General features: G+C 35.5%; 1 protein-coding gene across 5 annotated transcripts; it reads right to left on the bottom strand.

Annotated features, from left to right (window-relative positions):
- Positions 1-1228: 1228 nt before the first annotated feature.
- On the bottom strand, positions 1229-21370 carry LOC115625835 (sodium/potassium-transporting ATPase subunit beta-2). 5 transcript variants are annotated; one of them, XR_003995553.1, is made up of 10 exons: positions 21214-21370; positions 18301-18743; positions 6309-6449; positions 5440-5559; positions 5206-5211; positions 4866-5032; positions 4691-4801; positions 4430-4595; positions 1475-2042; positions 1304-1324 (listed from the first exon to the last, which is right to left on the bottom strand). XR_003995553.1 is itself a non-coding variant. In XM_030521030.1 (9 exons), the coding sequence occupies exons 2-9, from the start codon at positions 18425-18427 to the stop codon at positions 1939-1941; spliced, it is 942 nt and encodes a 313-aa protein (XP_030376890.1). In that variant the 5' UTR covers positions 18428-18743; positions 21214-21370; the 3' UTR covers positions 1229-1938. The 5 variants fall into 5 exon arrangements, 4 of the variants coding, with proteins under 4 accessions (XP_030376890.1, XP_030376892.1, XP_030376891.1 ...); XM_030521030.1 differs by having other exon boundaries at positions 1229-2042; XM_030521032.1 differs by having other exon boundaries at positions 1229-2042; positions 21298-21314.
- Between the last annotated feature and the right edge of the window lie 3566 nt (positions 21371-24936).

The raw sequence follows: 24936 nt of genomic DNA, 5'->3' as shown, positions 1-24936 counted from the left end.
TTAGTCAGCATGTGTGGGGGGAGGGAGGGTAAACTAAAATGCAATATATTTATAAATAAACTTGAGTGTTGACTACACTTTTTATTTTTTCATTATCAACTAAGCACTTTTGTTACATTTTCGTAAATATTTTATGTTCTCGTTTCGTGTTTTGTGTTTTTTTTTTTTTTTTTTGTGATGGTGGGTGTCTGGGCTTGTTAACCTTATCAGTGGGCTTTAGAAGCGGTATCTGTGACTATATACTGTTTATAGACGTCGATCGGTGCTACTGCTGCTGCTGATTGCATTGCATTAAGCACACACAGATGGATACTGCCTCAGGATAGTTAGTGGGTTGCTGGCTGGGAACTAAGCTGCTGCTCTTTTGAAAAATATCAAACGGTTTGGTTTTGTTTTTTGTTCTGTTTTTTGTTTTTTATTTAGTGGAATTAAGTTGCTTTATTATTATGAATTCTTCTTTGGGTTTTTGTATACATAATATATTCTAAATTTATATGCTCTTTTGTTTTTATTGTAACCAGTTACTCTGTACTTTACGTTCAGCTATATCTTTTATTTGTTTGTTGCCTCAATAATGTTTTCATTTTTTTCCCTTTGACCTTCGGATTTCTTTTAGTTTTATATTCATTTTTCAATAATAAGTGAAGAGTATTCATTTTCATGTTTAATATGTCTCTCTGCGCTTTTCATTTTATAATTAATTTATTTAATGCATTGTTTTTTTTTATTACACCTATTAACTTTTGCTGCTGTTACTGTACTTCGTCGTTTTTGCTTCGGCTACTTCATCTTCTTCTTCATTATTTATTATTTAAAAATCTATAATTATATTACGCTTTAGAAATCCTTCAATGAAACGCCCTTCCTTCCTTTCCTTCTTTCCAGCATAGCCTTAGCTTTTCCTTTTCCTTTCGCTGTTGCTGTTCTTTTTGCCTTTACTTCCGGTTTATGGTGTTATTCTTGCTGGTTCCTTTAAAGTCTGCTTAAATGTACAACAATTGCTGCTTCTGCTTACGTTTTACCTCGCTCTGGGTGTAGTGGTAAGGGTCTATTCATTATTTATATATATGTATATATATACGTCTTCAATTTTACAATTTATATATATCTATATATATATATATATATATATATATATATATATATATATATATATATATATATATATATATATATATATATATATATATATATATTTAGTTTTATAAATATAAATAATTGTGTTGATTTTAATACGTTTAACTCTTCTTCTTCTTCTCCTGGTTTTAAGTACAGTTGCTGCTTTGTTTTAAGTTTTTGTTCGCTGCGCTGTTGTCGTTTATATCTTTAAAAATTACACCAAAAAAGTCAAATTGTTAACAACAATTTCAATACAATATTTGCGCTAAATTTTGTTGCTTGCCAATTTGCGGCTTTTGCCCTTATTTTTCATTTTGTTTTTCTTCGCCTAAATTGGTATTAAAATAAAATTTACCTAAAAGATGAAGGAGCTTGGTGGTTGAAAGCGTTAATTAGTTTTGCCTCCATTATAGCGCTAGTGTCTTGTCTTCTTTATTATTATAATTGTTATTATTATTATTATTTTTATTTCTTTTGTAGCCCATTACTTGTTCATTTCTCTTTGGTTGTTGCTGTATCATTTGGGATTTGTTATTACTTAAGCTTTTTGCCTTTTCTACTTACGTGTGTACATATGTGTGTGTGTGTGTTTTTATATGTGTGTGGGTGTGTGTAGTAATGTGTGAGTGGCTGCGTGTGTGTGTGTGGTTTATCTTTCTTCTTTCCTCACTATTATACTTTTTTTGAATATTTTTTTAAATCGTTATTTTTTCTTTAATTTCTAGCGCGCTGACATTGCTTTCGCTACGTTCTTAATGGTTTTTCTTATTGTTGTTGCTGTTGTTGTTGTTGTTGCTGTTGCTGCTGCCTTGTTTTTTCTTAGTCAACCATCAACTCGAAGTGGACGGAGCCTCTCCTTTCCGAACGATCATGTATGATATTGCGTGCCCAGGCTTTGCATTCAATGTTGATCAAGACGCCGGCTATGGATTTAGAAAAAACAAAGTGAGATAAAGATAAATCAGTATAAATAGTTCTTTGATTTTCTTAAATACTAACAAAATAATCTAAATACATAAGTAATTGAACATAATTGTCAAATTGTCATTTGAAGGATCGTTCTTTCACGATGTTTGGCTAACGAGCAAAATTCTTGACAATATAACCCAACCTAACTGTGAACTACAACATTCTTATGTATATTTTTGTCCTCATTTAATTTATTGTATCTTCTCTATGTTATGTTAAATGCCTTGGAACTATTCTGTTGAACTGTTGGGATAATATGTCGTTTTTATTAATTTTAAAAAGAAAGCAAACAAATATATATATGAATACAAATATAAAAGAAAACTGTCATAAGACATTACTGAACTATTGATTTTCATGAAATTTCTTCACAAAAAACTACTCAAAATTAAAATACATTGTTCGCATTAAGTGGCGTTAAAATTTGTTTCTTTTTCGCAATTTCCATTTGCGTTCTTTGGAGTACTATTAATTGTGTATGTGGCACGAAAAAAGGCTGAGGGCCCCACTGTGCGACGCAACTTGGGTAAAATATGAAATGTGTCAGACGAGTGACAGGCCTCGCAGGCCATACTACGCGTTATCCTTCGCCTGCGTCTTGCCCGCCATTCTTTCTGTCAGCCTGCCAGGGTCCCTTTGGCATAACTATGAGAAAATTGAAAATCCTTCACAGCTTGGCATTCTTTTCTCTCCACTCTACGAAGGAGTGGCTTACACAATGAGACTAACCCCAATACTTTAACAGTCCCACTCACTGCTTACATAACGAATTCGACGTGCGCCCTGAAAAATGATATTGAGGCATTTCCATCAAATAGATTTAGAAATGAGTGTGATTGATGCAAACAAAGGACATCAAATAAATATGAACGCAATGTGAACAGCAGGTGGTTAAGTGTTTGACGAAGCTGTTCGAACCAAATGTTCGACTTAAATAATCCTTTAAAGATAATTGCAAAGTTGGAAAAACTCTCTGAATTCAGAACGAAACTTTAACTGAAGAATAACTACTCCAAATATCACAACCCAAATGTCAGATAAGATGAGAAAAGAGTCAAATATTTCGGTACAAAAACCTTGTAATTGGTAATAAATAAATAATGTTCGTTTTGAATAAACTAAAATATTCGTTTCTTAAAACTTCCAAATTCTTACTAATAGCACGTTTGAAGGTATATTTTTTTTCTTTATTGCAACATACCAATCTAAACTGTTAAATGAATACTATATGAAAATAAAAAGCATGCGTTAATACACAATTGAAAGTTCTCAAAGCTGCTTAGCTGGTTTTTGTTGCCCTACTTGCATATTTTACATATCCTTTGCATCGCTCAACATTTCAACTGCCGCCCAAGCCAGTCCGACTTCAACCCAATTGCTTGCTAAGCAAATAAAAACTACGGAACTATGAGTATTCTACTGAACAAGTGGCCCCACAATATACAGACATCTGTATGTATGTATGGCACTATTCTATTCCTTTGCGTCCTCTTTCACAGAAAACATTTATTAATGTTTATTGTGCCGCAAAATTGGGTTGCCAACGGCTCCTTCGGCACTCATCTTCACATTTTTAGGCTCTATTTTGTTCCGCGCTGGAATAGATTCTTCTGTAGAACTACTATTGAAAGGGAGCAACCATTTATGCTACCGTTATCCGCTTCAAAGGACATTTGTCATGAGTTTGATAAGCATTCCAGCTCCTATTGTTCTAAATATTTAGTAGGGATGAATGGGTGTGGGGTTGGCTTTTGTTTGCCGATTATTGGAGCGTTCAAAGCTACTAAAACGTTTAGAACAATATGAGAAGATGGAGCGCCAATACATACACTTTACATGCTATATATATACTTGATGTTATTATCTGATACTATTCCCTTTGTTCACGAGGATCAGCTTATTTGTATACTTTTTCTATAGCTAATATAATAAAAGGCTGTTTTTTGCAAAGTTCGAGAAGAAACATTGCTAGGAAAGTAATATTTGTTTGTCCATAAAAATAGCTATATTTTTAAATATTCAAATTGCAAGTTTAGTGAAAGTACATATATCTCCACTAATTAAATAAATAAATGATATGAGCAGCTGGTGCAAAATGTTGCTTGGAGAGGCAGAAAATACAATTTGGATTAAATTGTTTCCACCCGACACTTGAGGCACCCGTGGTCATAAAAATCAGATTAGGTTGCCTACTTAAAATGCTACGACCATGCCGAGGTGCCGCGAGGGGTCAGTTTGGGTCGCTTGTGTTTTTGTGTCCGTTGTTGGGACAAAAACAAAAACCAACACAATTATAGAACATTCGTTTCTACAAGTATGCTGAAAATTGCTGAGTACTTACTTTCAACGGTAAACTGCACGGCAACAATTGGCGGTATATAGCCCTCGATATTTTTGAATGGGAAATAGAAGTGCGGGAAACCCATGCGTGGATAATAGTCACGTGCCTTTATGTTCTCAACATCAGCGGGGTTCTCGCCTTCGCAGGATACCCAAACAACTCCAGTCTATTTGCGACAGAAAAAAGAAAGAGCGAATAAAAAGAGTGATAGAGATGGGACGATTAAAAACAAAATTTGTAACCCCGCAACATTCCATTTACCTCATTTGGTCGCAGGCTCTGCTTCTCCTTAATGTGATTCTTCAACTCTTCAGGCATGTGTTCAGGCAAAGATTTTGAATCGTTGTAAATTTCTGGTATCCAGTTGTAAATCTGTTCGGCAATAAGTGGAATTATAAGAACTGTTGATATTGGGTATCCAGTGAATGCCATTTACCTTATTCAACTTGAGGAATATGCAGGGCCGGGCCACATTATATCCAAACTTATTATCCAGAGTGCAGGGCGCAAATCCAAGCATGTCGATGCCGCACACTTTGCCTTCTGGAGGCGGATGTTCGAAGGAGCAGTTCACATGATTCCTGTTGGGTAGTTCCTCATAAGCTGCGCAGGAATACAAATGGATTTAGTATCGAATATGAACATTCCTTTCTAGCAATATGTTTGGCATGTTAAGTAGCAAAGTGGCATTTAGCTTATGCTACTCGTGGAAATTAAATAGCACAAGTCATCGCTAATCGTTAGCTTACTGAGTTATTATAAATAAATTGACTTACTATGATCTGAAAACATTTACAATCGTTCCAAACACAAAGTACAAAATACAATTTTGTTAATTTATACACATAAACATATTTCAAATATCTCTGAAATGTTTCAGCTTTATAATAAACAATCAAAAACGAAGCTATTCCATATTTTATGAGCAGATAATTCTGCTAAAAAAAATTCTTGTGGATTTCAAAAGACAAAAACACTCTTGGTTATTTGAAAAGTATTAGCATACTTACATTTCAAAAACCTTGCAGTTTCGTCAACCCAATACTTATAGTTATCTTCCTTCGATGACTGATACCAAACTAAAGTGCTCTCAACATTGGCCTCTGGTGGCATGGGTCGGAAACCAAGACCTGTAAACAAATCAAACCAAATTAAATTCAATTAAAATACAAGTAGTATATTTTAAACAAATATACAATTTAACCGATAATCGACCATTAGTTGCATTTGCTTCCGATTAACTTTTAAAAAGTACTCGGAAATGCTAACAATCCTGCCATGATTACCCTTTTCAATCAAGGGGGCTGTTCTAGTTGTGTTATTCACATTTGGGATGAAAAGGTCATATTAATACGAACGATATTATTTTTAGCGGAAACAGCAAGGGGGAAAGGTCATCTGGAGGTGGAGTCAGTGTGTAAACTATTTTATCGCAGGCTAGTAGTCTGCCTAGCTGGCAAAAGTTAACAGTGAACAGGCGATGTTGCACCGACTTAATTCTATTACTTTCACTTAATTCTGGTTAGCGTTGTTGCCTTAGGCACATTCGATTAGTAAATTAAATATTCTTTTATATTTAGGCTAAATTATTCATTTCACTTTTATTGGACGGCTCATTTCTAATTCAGCACATGTGTCCATTGATGTTTATTGGCCTGCGGCAATGCTGGGCGTGTATGCTTTTTATCGTCCTTTTTGTTTTTGTCGGGCTTGGCCCTTGATTATTATTAATATGCATACATATGTAGGTATTTTATGTGGCTGGAGACCGAATGTTGGCCAACTTGCCAATACTTGCACATGTTAATTTAATTTTGGGCGTGTTTATTTTTCTTCAAGTTGAATGAACTCGATTTGAGTTGTTGAAACGTAAACTTACCCGGGTTCGAGCCGATCAAACCATTCTCGAGCATCCACTTGGGCTTGTCACCCTCCAATGTTTGATAAAATACCGCAAATATGGCAGCGAAGAATCCAGTTAACGCCGCATAAAATATTATATAGAATAGTAGAATTTTTGCTAAAAATAAAAACAGCGTACAAAACAAATATGAAGAATTAGTCATATTTTCAATATTTATAGTATTTATATAATACAAGTAGATATATTCATGTATGTATGTATGTATGTTAAAATGTTTTTTTCAAAGCAATTATATTCACACACACACAGACGCAGCAAGCCCACATGCTTACTTCGCGGCATACTTTCAGGCGCCGCATGTTTACGTCAAAATTAATTTACATTCCAAACAATATATGCGCGCGTTTCATTGCTAATTAAAGTTTAATAACAAGCGTCCACATTGAAGACAGTGCTGTTAAATAACGATGACGCGGCGACTGTGGCAGAGATACTTATTTGTATTTCCCCCACTTGGGCGGAATGTGGAATTAAAATTAAATGAGAAATAATGTGGAGGCCGTAAGCCCCTTGTTCAACATTATCCTGATTTAAGGATAGTAAACACTGTGACACAGTCGCGATTCTACAGAAAACATCTGCGATATTAATTAAATGGTTATGAACGAACGATTGTGTAACATATGCATGAGAATTTATTTTCTTTCAAGTATTTATAAACATTTATTTCAGCCAGAGGGCAGGCAGCATTTAATAAAAATATTGTAACATAGTAACAGAAACTATAGTTGAATGTGAGTAAAAAATGTTACTGTACGGAATAAAATGGACGAACAGATTGTATAACATGCCAGAAACCACAAACTGAAACACAAAAGCGTTATTTTCTTTCCCCCTTTTTCATTTGTTAGCTTGTGCGAGGTTGTAGCTATTTTTGTCATCGCATTGATTTCATGTGCTTTTCATGTGAAAGCCACTTAGTCGCAATGGCTGTGCCAACATACAAGTACACATACACATTCGCACATGTGTATGTGTGTGTGTGTGCACCACTACTACCATATGTGTGCGCTCTGCTCTCCCGGCCTTTTGTACATGATGTATAAAATGATTATTTTTTTTTAGTTCTCCACCACCCTAAGCGCTTTTTGTGGCTGCTTTCTGTATGGCCCATAATACATGGCGTACTATGTGTGTGTGTGTGTGTGTGTGTGTGGGTGCATGGGTGTTTGTGCGTGGGTCTCATTTCAAAATGTATAATGTAGTTTAATTTCAGGATGCTTTTAGTGTAATTCTATACATTTATTCATATACATACAAGTATGTATACTATGTATTTTATTTAAAGGCCATTCAAACTGTTTTGGCTGCCCTTTAAATGCTGCCATCAACATCATAGTTGCCGGACCTTGTCATAAACTTAATACACACACGCACACACAGGCATACATGATCACAGATTTTGTGCACTTCCGCTTTGGGCAATTTCCGTTCTATTTGATCACGCACGCCTTCGCATGCAATGCAAAGTGCAACATTTTCGAGTAGTTACAAAGTTTTTTTCAAAAGTTTCAAAAGTTTACTTGAAAATACTTTGTTTTGTAAATATATTTCAATAAAATGTGGAAAAGTAGGAGAGAGCTCTTTAAACTGAGCTTTTGAGTGTGTGGTATATAAAGTTATAATTAGCTTGCAAAGTTTCCTATAAATGTACATTTTAAATTCCATTACTGAGCTTGAAATTGCTGTTCAGTTTTTTAATCTTTTCTCTAGCCAAGATTAAAGATTAAACGAGAAAGTTTTCTTTTAAAAACCTTGCAATGAATGAGTGTAGATTTAGAGAGAGCTTAGTAAAACTTTCAATTTGTATTCAAAAATATTAGGCTTGGCTCATTTAACTTATTAATAGAAAAAGGTGCTCTTTTTAATAATCATGGAACTTTGAAAAAGAGCTGGGTTGAATAAGCTCTTAGCTGTCAATCGAATTGACACTTGCAGATATACAAGTAGATAGATGAAAAGGATAAAACCATTAGAAAATCTCAATAGAAGTTTTTAAGCAGACACACACCTACGTTCGACTTTTGACATTTACTTGCCGGCTCGTACTCACCTTGGAGGTGCGTGTTTCTGTGCGTATTGTTGAGTGTTGGGGTTTGGGGTTACATGGGCGAGTCCTTTCTATGCGTTCGTTCTCTTCTGCCTGCGCTCACTGGTTTGTCATTTTGACATTTCGTTTTTTTGTAATTAGGAATGATTGAAATGTCGTTCCGTGCAGGAAATTGCATTTATTTTTATTCGCTACTTCTTTTCAACGCGCTCCTCACACTCTATATCCTTTCCCCCTACTACTGCCCCCATGGCACCACCCTCTCACCCAAACCATCTCTTGAGCTGCGTTCTGCTCTAGTCTGCTATTTCCAGTATTGTTAATTGCATCTGTGGTCGAGTGTGAGTATTTTTAGACGCAGCTTTGTTGAACTTTGACATTTTTGTGAGTAATATTGCAGAAGCGCTTTCGACCCCTAACCACAAAATAGGTCAACTGGCCGCCAACGTCATGGTTGCGGCAATTTCGATTGGGATTCGCGCTAATTTTTTATCAGCATGCCAACCGGGAAATAATGAAATAAATCATTCCAGGAGATAAACGTTACACATACATTATGGCCAGTCATAAATCATAAATAAATTGCCCGTGGGAAAAACAGTAACAAGCCAATGAGAATAAATCGCGTTCATTCATTAAAGCGCTTATGAAAACTTGTTATTCAAAGAGAATATTTTCTTCGAATATAAGTGCATTTGTACTGAAATAAAAACATATTTAATACTTAATTATTTGACAATCAAATAGGGAAAAAACTTTTCACTTTCTAATCTAATTTGAAGATAACTTTTCTTTGGAGTTAAATAGAATTGTAACCTTAGTGCCAGTTTGAAAAAATAAACATAATAGAGCAAATATTAAATTGAATTATTCCCCATTTAATTAGTAAATCATTACCATGCAGGTGTATACTGCTTGTTACATCTTCTTCTATAAAAGTACATTTAAAATGGTTAGGCCTTTTTATTTTAATTGCAATTTTTCATTGTCTCTGCCTTGTCGTTGAGCATTTAAAATGCAATAAATCATGTGCTCTACTGCAATTAAAGGCCGCCGCAAACATTCCCACGGCAATTCGAGCGAAAAATTAACTGAAAAAAGTCAAAGCCCATTCGTCGGCCACAAACCATATGCTTTCCACAGAGCAGACTTACATAATTTCCTTAGGGTGACAGTAAAGTTAGGTTTATATTCGCATGGTAACACAAAAACTAAACTCAACTGAAGGTGGTGGGGGGAGGTGGCATGGCTTGTAATATGGAAGTTGGAAGCTTCACATTTTTGCTGTTTTGCTTTTTATTACAAATTTCCCCCGGTCTTCCTCTTATTTTTCCTTCAGCTTGCGAATATTGTTGTTTGTGTGTGTGTGTGTCTGTGTGTATGTGTGTGTGGACTTAACGAGCTGCCTACTTGAGCTTAATGTTTTGGGTGTGTGAGTGTTGGTGCTCAGGCAAGGACTAGGCCTGGATAACTGCCTTTTTAGTAGACATGAGTGGGTGATATAGTTTTATTATTTTTTCTTCTCTTAGCATTAGGCTACCTGGCGCTTGGCATTCAGATGTCATTGGACGACAGAACACTAGCAGACTTCATTTACATAATTAAAGGAAATCGCTTATTAATATTATAAGCTATTTTAAAAGTTTCAAATGCGTTCAATCTAATAATTGATAGAGTGATATTATTTGGTAAACATTTGATTTATAAAAAACAAGTATTATTTCAGACTAACTACAATTATAAGCTACAGACTTTAGTTCAAATAGAAATAGAAATAAAATAAAAACCTGGTTTTCAAATTCTATTATGATTATAAAATTTGTTTTTTAAATAAAATTGTGTTCTAAAATGCCTCTTTTAATAATAAAAATAAAGTACAAATTTTCTGCAAAATATAATTTTATTTTCTTAACAATTTTTTTATAATTTTCCAAAGCCCTATTTTATATTTGTGTTTTAATATATAAGGTCCAATATTATTATTAAAACAGCAATTTTCATATACACTCGAATTCAGAGCATATTGAGAATAATTACAAAACTCGAAATTTAAAATAAAATAATAAAGACTGGGGTTCTAAAGAACAGGACCTACCCCAACCTACAAGAGTGCGTCTCTTTTCTTTTATATATGCACATAATACGTTATGTATTTGGCGCAGCAGTACACACCCCTCACTTCTTCACGGACCTACGAGGCTGACTGGGAATTGTAATTCATTAATTTGAAGGTGCGCTCTGCTGTTAGGATTGAATTTTGAAAGGCCAACCATGGGAGGTAAAAAATAGGCTCGTCCAGCCATTTGGTACACGCCTCGAGGAGCTCACAAATTTATTCACACACACCAAGCCTACATGTGTGTGTGTGTGTGGCAGTAGAAAAAGAATTTAAAATCCATTCGCACACCTGGCAGGCAAAAACGTTTTTTTATATTACGTATACGCAGTGTGGTGCGCATGTGCGCGCTCTTTTCGAGCTGTGTGTATAAATGTGTGTGTGTGAATATAAGGGGGCGGGGGAATATAGAGAGCTTCTCTCGCATTCGCGCTGTGAACTTTGACATTTGCACAGCGCCAGTGCGCCAAATTACAGCAACAACAACGACAACGACAGCAGCAGCAGCAGCGGCTGCACTTTATGCCACAATAATGTAACGAGCTCGGCATGTTTATCTGTGCGTGTGCGCGCTCGTGTGTGTGTGTGTGTGCAACACACATTTTTCAATTTTACCTCGCCGTTGCCAGTTTGCTGGCGTTGGCGTAACATTCTGACAGTTGCAGAAAACATATACATATTTAAGCGAGAAATGCTTCTTCGCATACACACATACCCATAGCACATGTACGCTCATAAATACATATTTGCACATACATACATAAATACATTGTACATACATACGTACACACATACAACTGTCAACAGCATGAATAGAGTGCCGCTGGCAGACACACTCCTAAATATATGAATACAAGTATATGTATATAGTATATGTATGAACGGATTCATGTACCTACAAGTAGAATGAGTTCAAGAAGACGATATATTTAAGGCCTAATACGAATAAGCTAAGCATCTGATATACATATATATATATATATATATATATATATATATATATATATCAATTAAAAACAATTTAATTAATTATTTATTTGCTCACATCGGTAATTATTAAACAAAATTCAGATGGGGGCGTTTCTCATTGTTATAAAAACGATTTAAGCCAATAGTCTGCCTCGACTTGGCCAAACGTTGAGGCATAAAATAAAATGCGATTCGCAAGGACTTCCGATTTGGTTCAGTAGCAGCAAAATAATTTCAAAGTAATGAAGCATAAAATCATCTGACGTTAAGGGCGCCGCAAAAATACCAGAGTTGCACAACAAAAATTGTTTCATTTGTATTTTCATCCCTTTAGGTATATTCTTTCGAAATAAAAAGAGATTTTTTCTGTATTTTAAAATATTACTTTTTGATTTTATGCCCTACTTTAGTTTTTTCGGCTAGTGTGCAATGCTAGATTAATATTTTATATAAATTATCAGGAAACGTTCTTAAATGGAACATCTTAGAAGTAAGAGCTATAAAAATGTGGATAGCAGTATCAGTGCTATGTATAGTTTCAATCACCACCTATATATGAGGTACAAGCAAAGCCATCTAAAGTACACAGATGCTGCAAGTTTTCTTCGACAACACTTTGAAAAGAAACATCCAATTTTATTCCATTTTAGAGTTTGCTCAAAAAGTGTGAAATCGAAGTCCGTAAAAGTAATCATGAATTAAAAATTAAATGGTTTTAAAAACATAAATGGCTTATTAGTTTCTACTCCAAATGTAGCTCAACGACCCTAAAGGAATCCCATAATGTGAGTTCGTTTCATGAGTATGACTCGGTTCGAATCACTGCGCTACCATCATCGCATAAAAAGATTCATTTAAAAAAAATAATTACAGTCTAAAATGAAATAAATGAATTGTATTGTTTATTTGTGTGTGTTGATTCGATTTTTTTGTTTGTCGATAAATAAATAAATAAATGATTACAAAACAATCATGAATATATATAATCAAATTCTTCCGAAGTAAACACCGTTCTTCTATATTTAAATAAATACATTTTTCATGACACATTCCAGTTATTCTTCGTTTACTCTTTTGGTTTTAGTAATAAAATGAACTACTCAAAAGTTGATGCATAAACTTATAAAATGGCTTCAAAAACTTTTTGAATGAGATGTCAGCCACAAGCTCTCAGCCATTATGCTGAAATTAAGTGTCCAGCTATAGCCGTCAAATGGAAGAGCAAATAAAAGAAAGCCAAATAAAAAGCTACCCTCAGTCCAATGTCTTGTTATCATTGAATAGCAGCTGTCAGCATTTCAATAAATAATTAAAAAACAACAAGAAAAAGAGTCCATGTTCTCTAAAATTGCAATTCTCAGAGCATCTGCGCGTCAAAAATATTTCTCCTCCTGTTCGCATGATGACGCTGATATATCAATTGAACGCCTTCCCTTGGTCGGTCGTCTATTCCGCTCCCCTCGTCTATAATAACACAACTGATGAGTTTGCTGAGCATGCCACGACAGTTGTTGCCCTTTCTTAATTGCTTTTCAATTGAGCACATTGCGAGTTTTTCAATTTAAAGTTTGATCTTGCCGAAGCAGACATGAAATGAAATTGTATTCTTGTATTTGAATAGTCTCTGGTTTTCTGCGGCTCGACTGGCCGGGTCAGTTGTAAAGATTTTCTGCAACATGGTAATGAATTTTCTGCCATACAAATTGTAAATTGTATCAAGTTTTCTGCTCTACACTCTTCGCTTATGTAAGAGTCTAGAGCTGTGTGTTAATTGCCGTGTTGCTTGCCCTCAAACTCAATTTCTAGTGCAAAATGTTTAACAACGCATCGGTTTGCTTGCAACTTGCCACCTGAGATGTGGCATGTTATTTAGAAGTGCCTTCAATTTGTGACCGAGTGCGAATTTAAGCGCCCCCATCTGAATTTTATGACTTTATGTCATTTCTATTGCACAATTTGAGATCGTCATACCCAGACAAGACTACATACTATATACATGTATGTTAGATATATATCGTTGATTGAATGAGTATTATTTACACAAATGTACAAATGTATGTCTGTGCGCCTATCTTGATGTCGAAATCTTTGTTTTCAATTGATCAGCAATTGAAAAATTCGCTGTGATTCAAATGCAGTCTCTTCAAATATCTCAATATATGTATGCCCACATACTTGTATATATGCGAACAATTTATGTGCCTTTTTTTACACGAATCAATGTTGATTTGTTTGTTGTTTTGTGGTGCGAATGACGAAATATTATTAATAGAAAATTTCAGATTTTTGCAACCAAAAATCCCATAAATATCGAATACATTTATCTTAGCACAAGTGTAAGGTTGAAAGATAAAACAAACAAACATTATTTAATTAATTTTGGGCCTATCTTAGACTTTGTGAAAAAAATTATGATATCAAGACACAACATGTTAATAATAATTAAGTAATTATTATTATTATCAAAAGGTTACTTATTTTTCATTATTTTATTTGTTTCTAAATATATGTTTGGTCAGCTAACTCACAAAATTATTCAACTAAACAATGCGCATATTTATTTCATAGTGGTATTCAGCTCTTCAAGTTCACTTCTTTGTTGCTTTAATTTTGTTCTTTAAAAGAATTAACACTTCTTATAATACATATCGATTATGCTGAATACTTCCTCTACATACATTGTCATTCGGAAGCTGTCGTTTTAGATTCTACGAACTATAAGTACTACATTTTATATAACATCTTAACAGTTCGTTCACTAATTTCGTTTTATGTTTTTGCCTTCGCAGTTTTCAAAACTAGCTGTGTTTCTAAGACCCGGAATGCTTATGGTGCCGCACCATAAAAACTTTCCTGGTCAGCAGTTCGTTTGGGCAAAAAACAAACTGAAATAAGAGAATGGGCGAAGCGAAGCGAAGAACACTCACAGCAGACATGTGAGAGAGGAAGGCGCCAACTTCCGAATAAGTGTTGGCTGTGGGGGTCACTTCAATATGCCATTAGTTGCAGTTGGCAGCTAGAGCCTTCTGCCTCTCACCCATACATACATACATAAGCACATACTCATGCATACATAAATAGTTAAGTGAGGCCTCTGGTGTGTTGGCGTGTTAACTGTTTAACTGACGAGCAGCGCAACTTGGGCCCTAAGTAGGTTAGAGACAAAGCAATCAAATAAACGGCTACGGCAGTAGCAACAACAAGAGAGACAGCGAAGCCATGTTGATACCGGAGCGCCCCACACACGCCCCCTTGGGCGCCTCGACAGCAGATGTATGTACGAGTAGATGTATATGTAGATGTACGTGCCTTGGAATGAGGTTAAAATTGATTTTTGTTCAGCTTTTAGCCAAGTACTCGTCGCAGGCAACGATAGCGCAGGTTTTTCTTAACTGGGCTATTGGCAATTGAACAACAATTGCCAATCGCACTGGCTTGCCAAAGCGAGTCTCGGGGGTAAAACAAGGTCAAAACGGGCGTAACAATTGACAATTGTCATTTGTGTGTCTGTGGCCCCAAAATTCTCTCAAACTTATTTTAGATGTCATGCCAAAACCAATAATACCGATGGCTCACATACTAGCAAAGCTTTGATTACGCGGGCACTTCGATTCTAAAAATGTCTTCAATTTGAAAGAACAATACCAAACAAATTGGTTTTCTAGTAGAGCTGCACAACAATCGATCCACTAACATTTGCACGACTCTGCCAGCGATTTTTGTGTTCTTTAATGATTAGTTTGTTCAATTTGTTTCAATTTATTTTATAATTATAAGAAAAGATGAGCTAATTGATTTAGAATGCACATCAATGCTTCCGAAGCTCGAAGGAATCCAGGATCCATTTGATACTAGCATCCATTGTTTAAACATAGAGTATCACTAATATCGATAATATTGCAACAATTCCGGTTATAAATTCAATAATAATAATAATATAGCATGCAATTCCTGCTGAGGATATGTATTATTTTTTAAACTGCAGAGTCTGATTGTATTTTTGATTATATCTTGCATGTCTCGAACCATCAAATCGACCGATCAGAGCTTGTTAATCCGGTCCACAGAGCTTATCAACAATGACAACGACATAAAATCCATTTCTCCTTGCCAATTTCAATTTCATTTAAAATTCACTACATAATCGAGCAACTGTCGAGAAAATGCTAAAAATAAAATGACAGCACGTGCCCCCCAATGGAGACGTGGTGTGGCGAACCATTCAATTGTTCGTAAGCATGAGTATCGTATCAATCAAAAATCTACAAAAAAAAATCATTTATAGCCACATATGTATATGTACGTACGAGCATCGACACATCCATATATGCCATTTGTATGGCCGTATATGTCTTGGTGCTTATATACTTAGGAATGTATGTGCGTATGTGAGCTCCGAAACTCATCACTGTAGCTCAGTCAATGTGTCCGGTCTTGTCTACTCTTGATTCAAATACAGTGTCCATATCTTTTTTTGGAATTCTGCAATAAGTTTGTAAAGTAAATCAGCAACGACATCACAGCCAGACAAGCATTGGGGGGGGATTTGATTGTCAATGCCAGGCGGGCACAGATGACCGTGAGGCGAGCTTGTGAAGCAAAAGAACCACTGAAATAACGCGTGATTTTGCAAATCCGTGAGGGTGATTTCGAAACTTGCAAGCTTTCTGATAACGAAAATACGAAAAAAAATTAACACCTTAAAATATGGTCTTGGTCGGGTGGCAATTACTAAATACAATTACTAACGAGTCGAAAGCGCTATTACATATTCATAAAAATTTATTTAGCTCACAATAATTTAAGTAGATTTTCGCATTTCGGCTTTATTATTATCTTCGAAAGCAGCCTTTATTTATCTAGTAATTATTATTAAAAAAATGAGAATTATTATTAAATCAATTTTATTAATTGGGTTGGCCACAGTGTAATCGATTGAAAGAATTACAAACATTTGCAAAGAATATAAAACAATATGAAATTGTTAAATTGTAAAATTATCCTAACGAGTCAAAAGAGGTATTAGATAATTATAATTTATTTAGCTCACAATAATTTCAATAGATTTTCGCATTTCGCCTTTGTTATTATCTTCGAAAGCAGCCTATATTTATCGAGCAATTATTATTAAATAAATGAGCATTATTATTAACATTTGCAAAGAATATAAGACAATATGAAATTGTTCATTTGTCAAATAATGTGATTTGAAAAATTTCTTAAGCAATTTCAAATACAAATGAAATAAGTTGTGTTCTGATCACAACTATTTCTATCACTTATGTTGAATACACTCTAGCCTTCCATACAGACGGATACTTTTCAGGTGAAGTTCATCGAGTGCATTAACACAATTTATGGAAACTTTAAAGCTCGTAAAGCTCAGGGGCTTATTATATTTTGGATGTGTTCAAAAATGGAATTTTTGAGAGAATTTGACATTCAATAATGACAATCGAATACAAGCAAATGCCTTATTATCATTTTTATTTATATTTATTTATATTTATTTATGTCAACAAGCCTTATCAGTCGACATAGGAAAATAATATATAAAGATTATTAACAAAAAACCTTATAAGCTAAAAAAGCCTAAGTAGGAGAAATCTTATCAAATAATATCTAATAAATGCCTCCACAGACTCTGAAAAAGAGCTTTCCAATTGTAAAGGATTCTCTTTATTATTTAATAGCTTTATCTAATTACTTAGCTAGTTTCCACATTTGTTTTATTGTATTCAAATAAAACAATGCGTGCTCGTAAGAAATGAAGAGCCACAAAATTCGTATCTTGCCACTATCTCTTAATCTAAAAATAAATAATACTTGGCTTTTGTCTATGTGCCGCGACCAGGTCAGCGATTATACGACAAAATTGATGGCATTATTTTGTTTTTATGGCGGTTGTCATGGCGTTTACACACGAAATCAAACGATTAGTCATTTTTCCTTGTCCCCTCCTCAGCCAGCGTGAACTAAAATTGTAGGCCCTTTAGCGGAGCCCGCCAAAAAAAATCAATAGAAATTTGTACTTTACAAAAGGGTGTAAGGAGGAGGTCAGTAAGTGGTATGCACTATAGTGTGTGGTATGTGGCAGGTGGCATGTGGCACATTGGCGCCTATAATAATCGTTATGTAATCGCACAGACTGACTGGCTGTACGATGGGTTCTCCAGCTGAAGTGAACTCGCTTATAACGTGGTCTATACAACATTCTAGAACTGATTATTTGCAGTCAAATCATTTCAAATTAGAAGGTTACTTGTATTCTACGTTCTTTATCTTTTAAAAAATACTACTATCTAATTAGATTTTTGTTTATGCTTCATTTTGTACAATATTTTTCCTTACTCTTCAAGCAAAGCTAAGTAACTCAATTCAGTTTTTTCAATCTAAGAATATTGGTTCATGAAGGATGTTGAAAAGAATTTCAAATCCTAAATAAGAAAATAATAATCATAAAACGTTACTGTTAGAACAGGAATCAAACATATTCAAAAAACATAACTATTTTCCGTTTAACAGGCACTTCAATTGTTAAATTTAAAATTAAAATTAAAGAACTACTTTTTCCCGAAACAAATGTATTTTTAATAAAAAACTTCGTCAACTAATCTGATAAGAAGAAGGTATCAACTTTTTACATTTTCTTTCAGAATGAAGAGGCAATAAATTTTCCTCAAGCCCAAATATAATTATTAACGATTAAATAATAGTTAGGTAGGTAGATTTTATAGTTATAATTTGACAAATCGTATGTATCATTTTAGTAGATTCTATATAGTTAGTTTAAATTCTTATATTCAACTTACCCCAACTGGAACCGGTACGTCCGAGGCATTGGCTAGTTTCACTGTTCCATATGAATTTTCTGAAACCCTCCCATTTGCCCATTTTTGGCGGGGGCGAGTAGTATTCACCAATTTTCTTGTCAGCCATTTTTCCTTTTTGTTTGTGATTTGTTGCGGTCTGTTAGAGTAACTGTTTTTGGTTTGGTTTTTTTAAGTACTTTGCACTTTGGGGAGGATGTCTTTCGTTTTATATATTTTTAATTTACTATTAAACTAGTCGTAAACTATATTTATTTATTTATATGGCTTAAACTTTACTGTAAGATTTTGAACGCTTATCGTTGGTACAACATTTTTTATGGTTATTTTTAATGTTGGTAGCAGTATATTGGTTATGTTTTGCGCTAAATTAGTATTTCACTGAAAGAGAATGTTCGTGTGGTGTGTGCTTAGGCTGTTGCCACCTGTTTAGAGATATTGGAGAGCGATAAAATTGGAAAGAAAGAGAGTGGTATTAGGATTAATTTCAGATTAGCGATGCCAAAGCATGCATTATTGTTTTTTAGAAATAAGTAAATGGTAAAAAATGTGTGGTTAGGATAGGACCTATAGCTACCTATCGATCTACATTATATGTAACGCCCTAATGCCAAAATCTGAAGAAGAAAACATTATTGAAATATTATCGATAATAATTATTTAAGAACTTTGAAATGCCCTTAGAACTAGAAACATATGTTGAATTGGATTCCTTCGAAGTCTCACATTCTGTCGTGCCAAAATTGATTTTATATGGAAAATATAGAACGGCCGAAAATGTAGTCTGGCCCACCTGTCGTATGTGCAGGAGTTCGGGCACTTTTCAAACTGTCTTATGGAAACAATAGCTGAGTTGGCTGACTGATTGGCTAGCGGGCTGCTTATATAAACTTTTCGTTTTTCATTTGGCATTTACAATGGAGATATGCACATTATTGTTGTTGTTATTGTGCTTCGGCGCAGTTTTCATTTCACTTCTAGCAGTTTTTATTCAATTCTTGTTCCTTTTTTATATATTTTTTTTCTTTCTTTTTTTCTTTGTACTAGCACAAGGACACTTGAGGAAAAGTCTGCGTGCAGCCTCAGTGGTACTAGACTGTTGGTTCCAAATCAAATTCTCACAATCTGAGCACAAACTTATTGCATTTTCCACATTTTCCTCTGAATTTTTAATTCATATTTGGCAATAATTTTTTTTCCAAATTGCTTTCCTACTGAGTTTACGTAAAAAATCGCAGGCGTTTCTATTTCTGCCTTTCAGCCGTACTGCCACACCGCCAACTGTTATGTAATCGAGTGCAGTGCGGAGCGAGCGGTCCAACAACGAAAGCCTCCAGTCTGCCAAAAGTGAGTGCGCGCAGAGAGCAAATACGGTGAGAGCGAGGAAGAGAGAATGCCAGAGGAAATGAGAGAAGGAGGGCAAAGAGGGCGCTTGGAACTACTTGCGTTGGAAAATTGTTCGCTGCGGCAAGAGGAAAAATTTTTTTTTTTAGCCAGAAATATGGTGTGCGCTTGGAAGGCGGCGGAAATCAAATTTGGTCGAGAACCAAGCCATAAACTCGACAGCTGGACTTGACAACAGTTCGTCCTAAGTGGCCGAAATGTCCTTAGCTATTGTTGTTGCTTCATAATGTCAAAGATTGCCTTCAGGGATTATTTCCGTTTCTGCAAAGTGCTCGATTTTTTCAAGATAAATTGTTCTTTCATCGGCTACTTTCTCTAACCGTAAAAGGCATTTCTGTCGGCTTTTCAACATCAACTGTTGGACTAACTAATGAGAAGAGAAAAAGATATAAAAAATAGGAAGAAGAAATGAAGAAAGCCGCGCCAAGCTCGAGGCCATACACCGATGATGTTGATTATGGCATCCGCTCCACTTTGATTATGCCATGTCGTTTCCTTTTTGTCCTTTCTTCTCCTTTTGTCTGCCACGATAAGAATTCCCTTGCATTCATACCAATGCGTCGCTCTTACACGCTCCACGCTCCACACTCCACGCTCGCCTGTTTGACTTAGTTTCGTGCTGCTATTTTCGCTTACACACATTGCGCAATGCGCGGCTGTGAAGGCCGAGGGCGGGCGAGGGGCGGAGACGCACAACTAGGCGCAGTGGGTGAGGAAAGCTCAAAGCTAGAAAACGGTAATAAGAACACCAGGCATGGCAGGGACCGTTAGGCGAAAGTGTAGCCAAAAGCAAGGCGCACAAATGTAGGCAATAATATGTTGCCTTACAAACACGCACACACACACACACTCACTAACACACATAGAGAGAGACAGAGAAAGAGAGAGACACACACATTCACACAGTCTTATTGGCGCTAGGGTGGGGGACTGTTACAAAATCGTGCATTTTTGCATAATTCAGATTTCAGTCAAGCCAAGCTTAACGCTTTAAGTCTGCATGGAACAGTCTCAGGAATTTCCTTTTTCCTTTAGAATCGACGATTACACACTCAAGCCTAGTCCAATCTTTTTTACTTAATCGCAGATAAAGCCTTTTCAGTTCTGTCTCATTATGGCATATCTCTGGCTGTCTTTTAGCACATTATCTCTTCAAGAAATTCTGCTCTGCGCAAATATACATTTTTGTTGTACCGAAAAAAAAAATCGAATTTCAGTATGTACATAAGTTTTACAAGGATATCTTTGCTGTCGCTGTCACAACGTTCTCGCCGCTGTCTGCGCCGTCGACAGCGACGTAATCAGCGCAAACATTTTTTTCCTGCTTTTTTTCTTTTCACGCCATATCTTTATGAATATTACTACACTTTTTCACCCAAAACGGCAAGCGACTTTTGGTGAGGATACTTGTATTTAACGGGAGACTTTGAGATTATGTAGACATGTGTAGATTATATATGTATTTTTTTATTTTGGCATTTGTTTCATCACCTCGAACTTTTTATATAACCAACGTTTTGTGAAAATACATGAAAAATGTTGTATTTTTTCGCAGCGGCGCACAAACACACATACAGATGGATTTTCTTGAGCGCTTTTCTGCTTCTTCTACGTAGACATGTACATAATATTTTATATGCCGTTAATCCGCATACGACAAGCAACCGTCCACAGTTAAAACGCCAATGATAGTACCCGAGCGGCCAAGCTGCAGCGACACGCTAGACGGAAACGAAACGAAACGAAAACGACAAAGTCGCTGACGATGACTCGCTCCACGGTTGGGGCGGTTGAGCTGCACAGCTTTTTCTCTCACACTCCCTCGCTCTCTTTCTCTCTCTCTCTCTCTCTCACTCTCTGTCAGCCCTGTGCTCAGCTGAGCGCCAATGAAAAAAAATCATTGTAGCATGCTTAAGTCGCGCCAGCTCGACTCACCGCCACAGTCTACAGTTAATGCTCCAATCGTTCCCATAACAGCTATATGGTATAGTGAACCGATTTTGATACATCTTCTGACTATATGGATGCATTATAAAAAACTGATAAATAGCAAATTTTTTAAATATGTTAATGAACTTTTCAAAACATAAGTATTAACAGCAAATTTGTTAAGCTATTTCAATAGATAAAAAAAAGGTTTGGTGTCCCTAACTGTTATGGCTATATGGTATACAAATATAGGGTATACAAATATCTGTTAAGTGGGTCCATTGAGGCAAGCCGGTCATTTAACAGCAGAGACAAAGAAAGCAGCAGAGAGAGAGAGAGAGAGAGAAAGGCACAAAGAGAAATGGCAGCGAATTAATTTTGTGAATATTAAAAACTGTGATTTTTATTTGTTGCGCAGCTGCTCTCAAACTGTGCAGCCCTTGGGGCACCGCTCCAAAACTGTGCTGACATTAAAAGGTATGATTAGTTTATAAACTTAATCAAGAGTTAAGCTTTCCATTATCCTATTTCACACTCGACTGCTGACCACATTAGCCCACATTGCATATAAATCGGATCTAGCCAATTGTCTTAGCTCCTCAGACCTTGCAGGCATACATACTATACTATATACATACTATACTATATTATGTCTGCGAGCAATTTCAGTCAAATCAGAGCACAATATTTAAGTGCGTGCAAAGGCCAGAGCCACAGCCACAGCCAGAGCCAAAGCCAGAGTTTTCATATTCGTTTTCCAGCCACTTTTCGAATTCGCCGCAGCTTGCGCAATGGCGCAAAGAGCATCTGAGAATTGTCGCTCCTAATTCCCAAGCTCAGTAATATAATATTTATTGATTATTCGCTGCGGACCGAAACATTTTTCGTTTACGAAACGGAGTTTCATTGCGGATGCTTAAAACCAATTCTAAAGTTTCGGCAAGAAAGCCCTTTTGAGAGGAAATCTGATGCCGTCACGTGCTAATTGACAGTTGTCCAAAAAGTTTGGGTGGGTTTCACTTTTCGGAGGATGTATTTTTATGTATGTGTGGGAGCTGGTGGGCAGATGGTTTTCACACGCATAAATTACGTCATTTCTCAGCTGTTTTTAAGCCAAGTGGCAACAGCAAGTGTTATACAACAACCACTACACGCATACAGATGCAAGCACAGTTTTGGAGTCACACTCATGCACAGACTTAATAGGATTATCTAAGCTTTTAATAGACCATTCGCATGCTGCACGACTCAACTGTTACGTTGAAGTCGCAGCGCTCTTTTAATACTTGGTCGAGTCCCGAACAACAATACCCCACCCATGAATTATGTATGCTATGCCTATGTCCTTTTGCGCCCCAACTGTGCAATGAAGGACATTTTATTTATGGATTGTATAACCATAAGTTAGTGCGCCGATTATTGCGGCATACAGGAATGTGCACACACACTTATATACAACACTTCTAATACGCACTAACGAGTGAGTATAGTATTGTTGCCCCCTTTTAGCTGATAACAAAAAATACTTGAAAAATAGTGAGGAGTTTAAAATTAGTTAAATAAAGAAGTACATTTTTAAACGTGGATCCAATTAGCAAGACTTTTATAATACAAGTAGTTTCAGATCAGCAAGTTGTTTTAACTTGTTTGTTTTTACTAATTTAATATTTTTTATTTTATTATTTATTATTTTTATTTTATTTACTTATAGGCATTCCTTTAATTTATTCTCCTTTAAAGAATTCTCTTCGTAAAAATATTAATAAATTTATTAATATCTTTTCATTAAATAAGTATAGAAAAATATATATGAAATTTAGGTTAATAGTAAGAGGTGTTCATTTTCTTGCTCTTATGTATTACAAATGTTATTATTTTTCAAACCAATTTCCAATTTAATTTAATCACTTTAAAATTTTTCAATTAAAAAAAAAAAACAACAAATTATATATAGCTTGAAAGCCTAAAGTCCAGAATGATTAAAGGACTTTGGCTAACGCTAGATCAAAAAGGATGCAATCATCATTTCATACCCTACTTTCAAAATGATGTTGTGCTTTTAGGCTTTTTTTTCATTATTCCCAAAACGCAAATCCAAAAATAACCACAACCATATATATGTGTGTACATATAGATGTCCTCACACGACTTACTTGTGTGGCAAAGTTTTCTTTTCTTAACACACATCCTATGCTCGATACCCTGAAAAGACACTGTTATGCTGTTTGGAGAGCAAAGACATCCTAATTTTCAGTTTGTCTCCACGTTTGCCTCCACGCTTCAATCAACATGAATCAATCAAAATTAACACCCGAGACATACACACACCCACATATACTATATGCGATGCTGCACAAATCCCCGGAAGCCACAAGAAAACGACAATGGACATTGGACAACGGATAACGGACACACATGCCCAGAAACTAATTCAATTACAGCATTTCAGGATACTGCAAGGAATGCTCGGGTCAACCGACATGCTCAAAGTTTCAACAGCGAGTAAAACAAAAACAAGCTACAATGTTACACGCACATGCCATTAAGTATACGACCCATTGTCACTCAACGTTCTTCGTCTCTGTGGCAGCTGTAGCACAGTTTGCGATGTAGCTCGAAGCACGCACACACCCATATTGTTGCAATGAAAACAAGTGATGTATAGTGCTGCAATGACAGAAAACCGTTCAAGATAGCCACTCGTCTTAAACATTTAAATTATGGCCATTTCCAGCATTAGGAAAGTAAACCGGTTAGGGAAGTAAAGTAAAGGGAAAACGAAAGCACGAAAGCGTAATAGTAATAGCAATAACGAAATCATGAATGTCCTTCAGAGTGAAAATTCCAGAGTCGATGTTATGAGCTCAACCGATTTTATACAATAGTTAAACAAATTTATTGTGGGACAACCACAGTTTGCCATATAGTTCTATTGGTTCTATAGGCCTATAGGTTTGAGGGAAAATAAGCATTGAATAAGTTCAATCGTTTAAATTTAATTCCAATATTTCATTGACTAGGCCCTGGCCTAAAAAAATTTTTTTGAAGATTATTATTGTTTTCCCTATTTAAGTAAAAAAAACATTGACGATCAAATTTAGGTGGATTATTGATTACAAAGGGGCTTCTGTATTTATGAAAATGATATTCTACGAAATTATTGATCTATTTGAGCTTCTTTAAAGCCTTTTTGTCTATCTATTTGTCCCTGCATTATTTGAAAAATGTTTAAATTTTAGAAATAGGAGATCGAGACACACACACCAATCTTTTGGCTTGGTAGTT

Source organism: Scaptodrosophila lebanonensis, unplaced genomic scaffold (assembly GCF_003285725.1).
Source record: "Scaptodrosophila lebanonensis strain 11010-0011.00,11010-0021.00 unplaced genomic scaffold, SlebRS2 tig00000080-arrow-pilon, whole genome shotgun sequence".
Taxonomy (NCBI): domain Eukaryota; kingdom Metazoa; phylum Arthropoda; class Insecta; order Diptera; family Drosophilidae; genus Scaptodrosophila; species Scaptodrosophila lebanonensis.
Note: the sequence above shows the minus strand (reverse complement) of the source record. Positions and strands in the feature narration are given on the sequence as shown.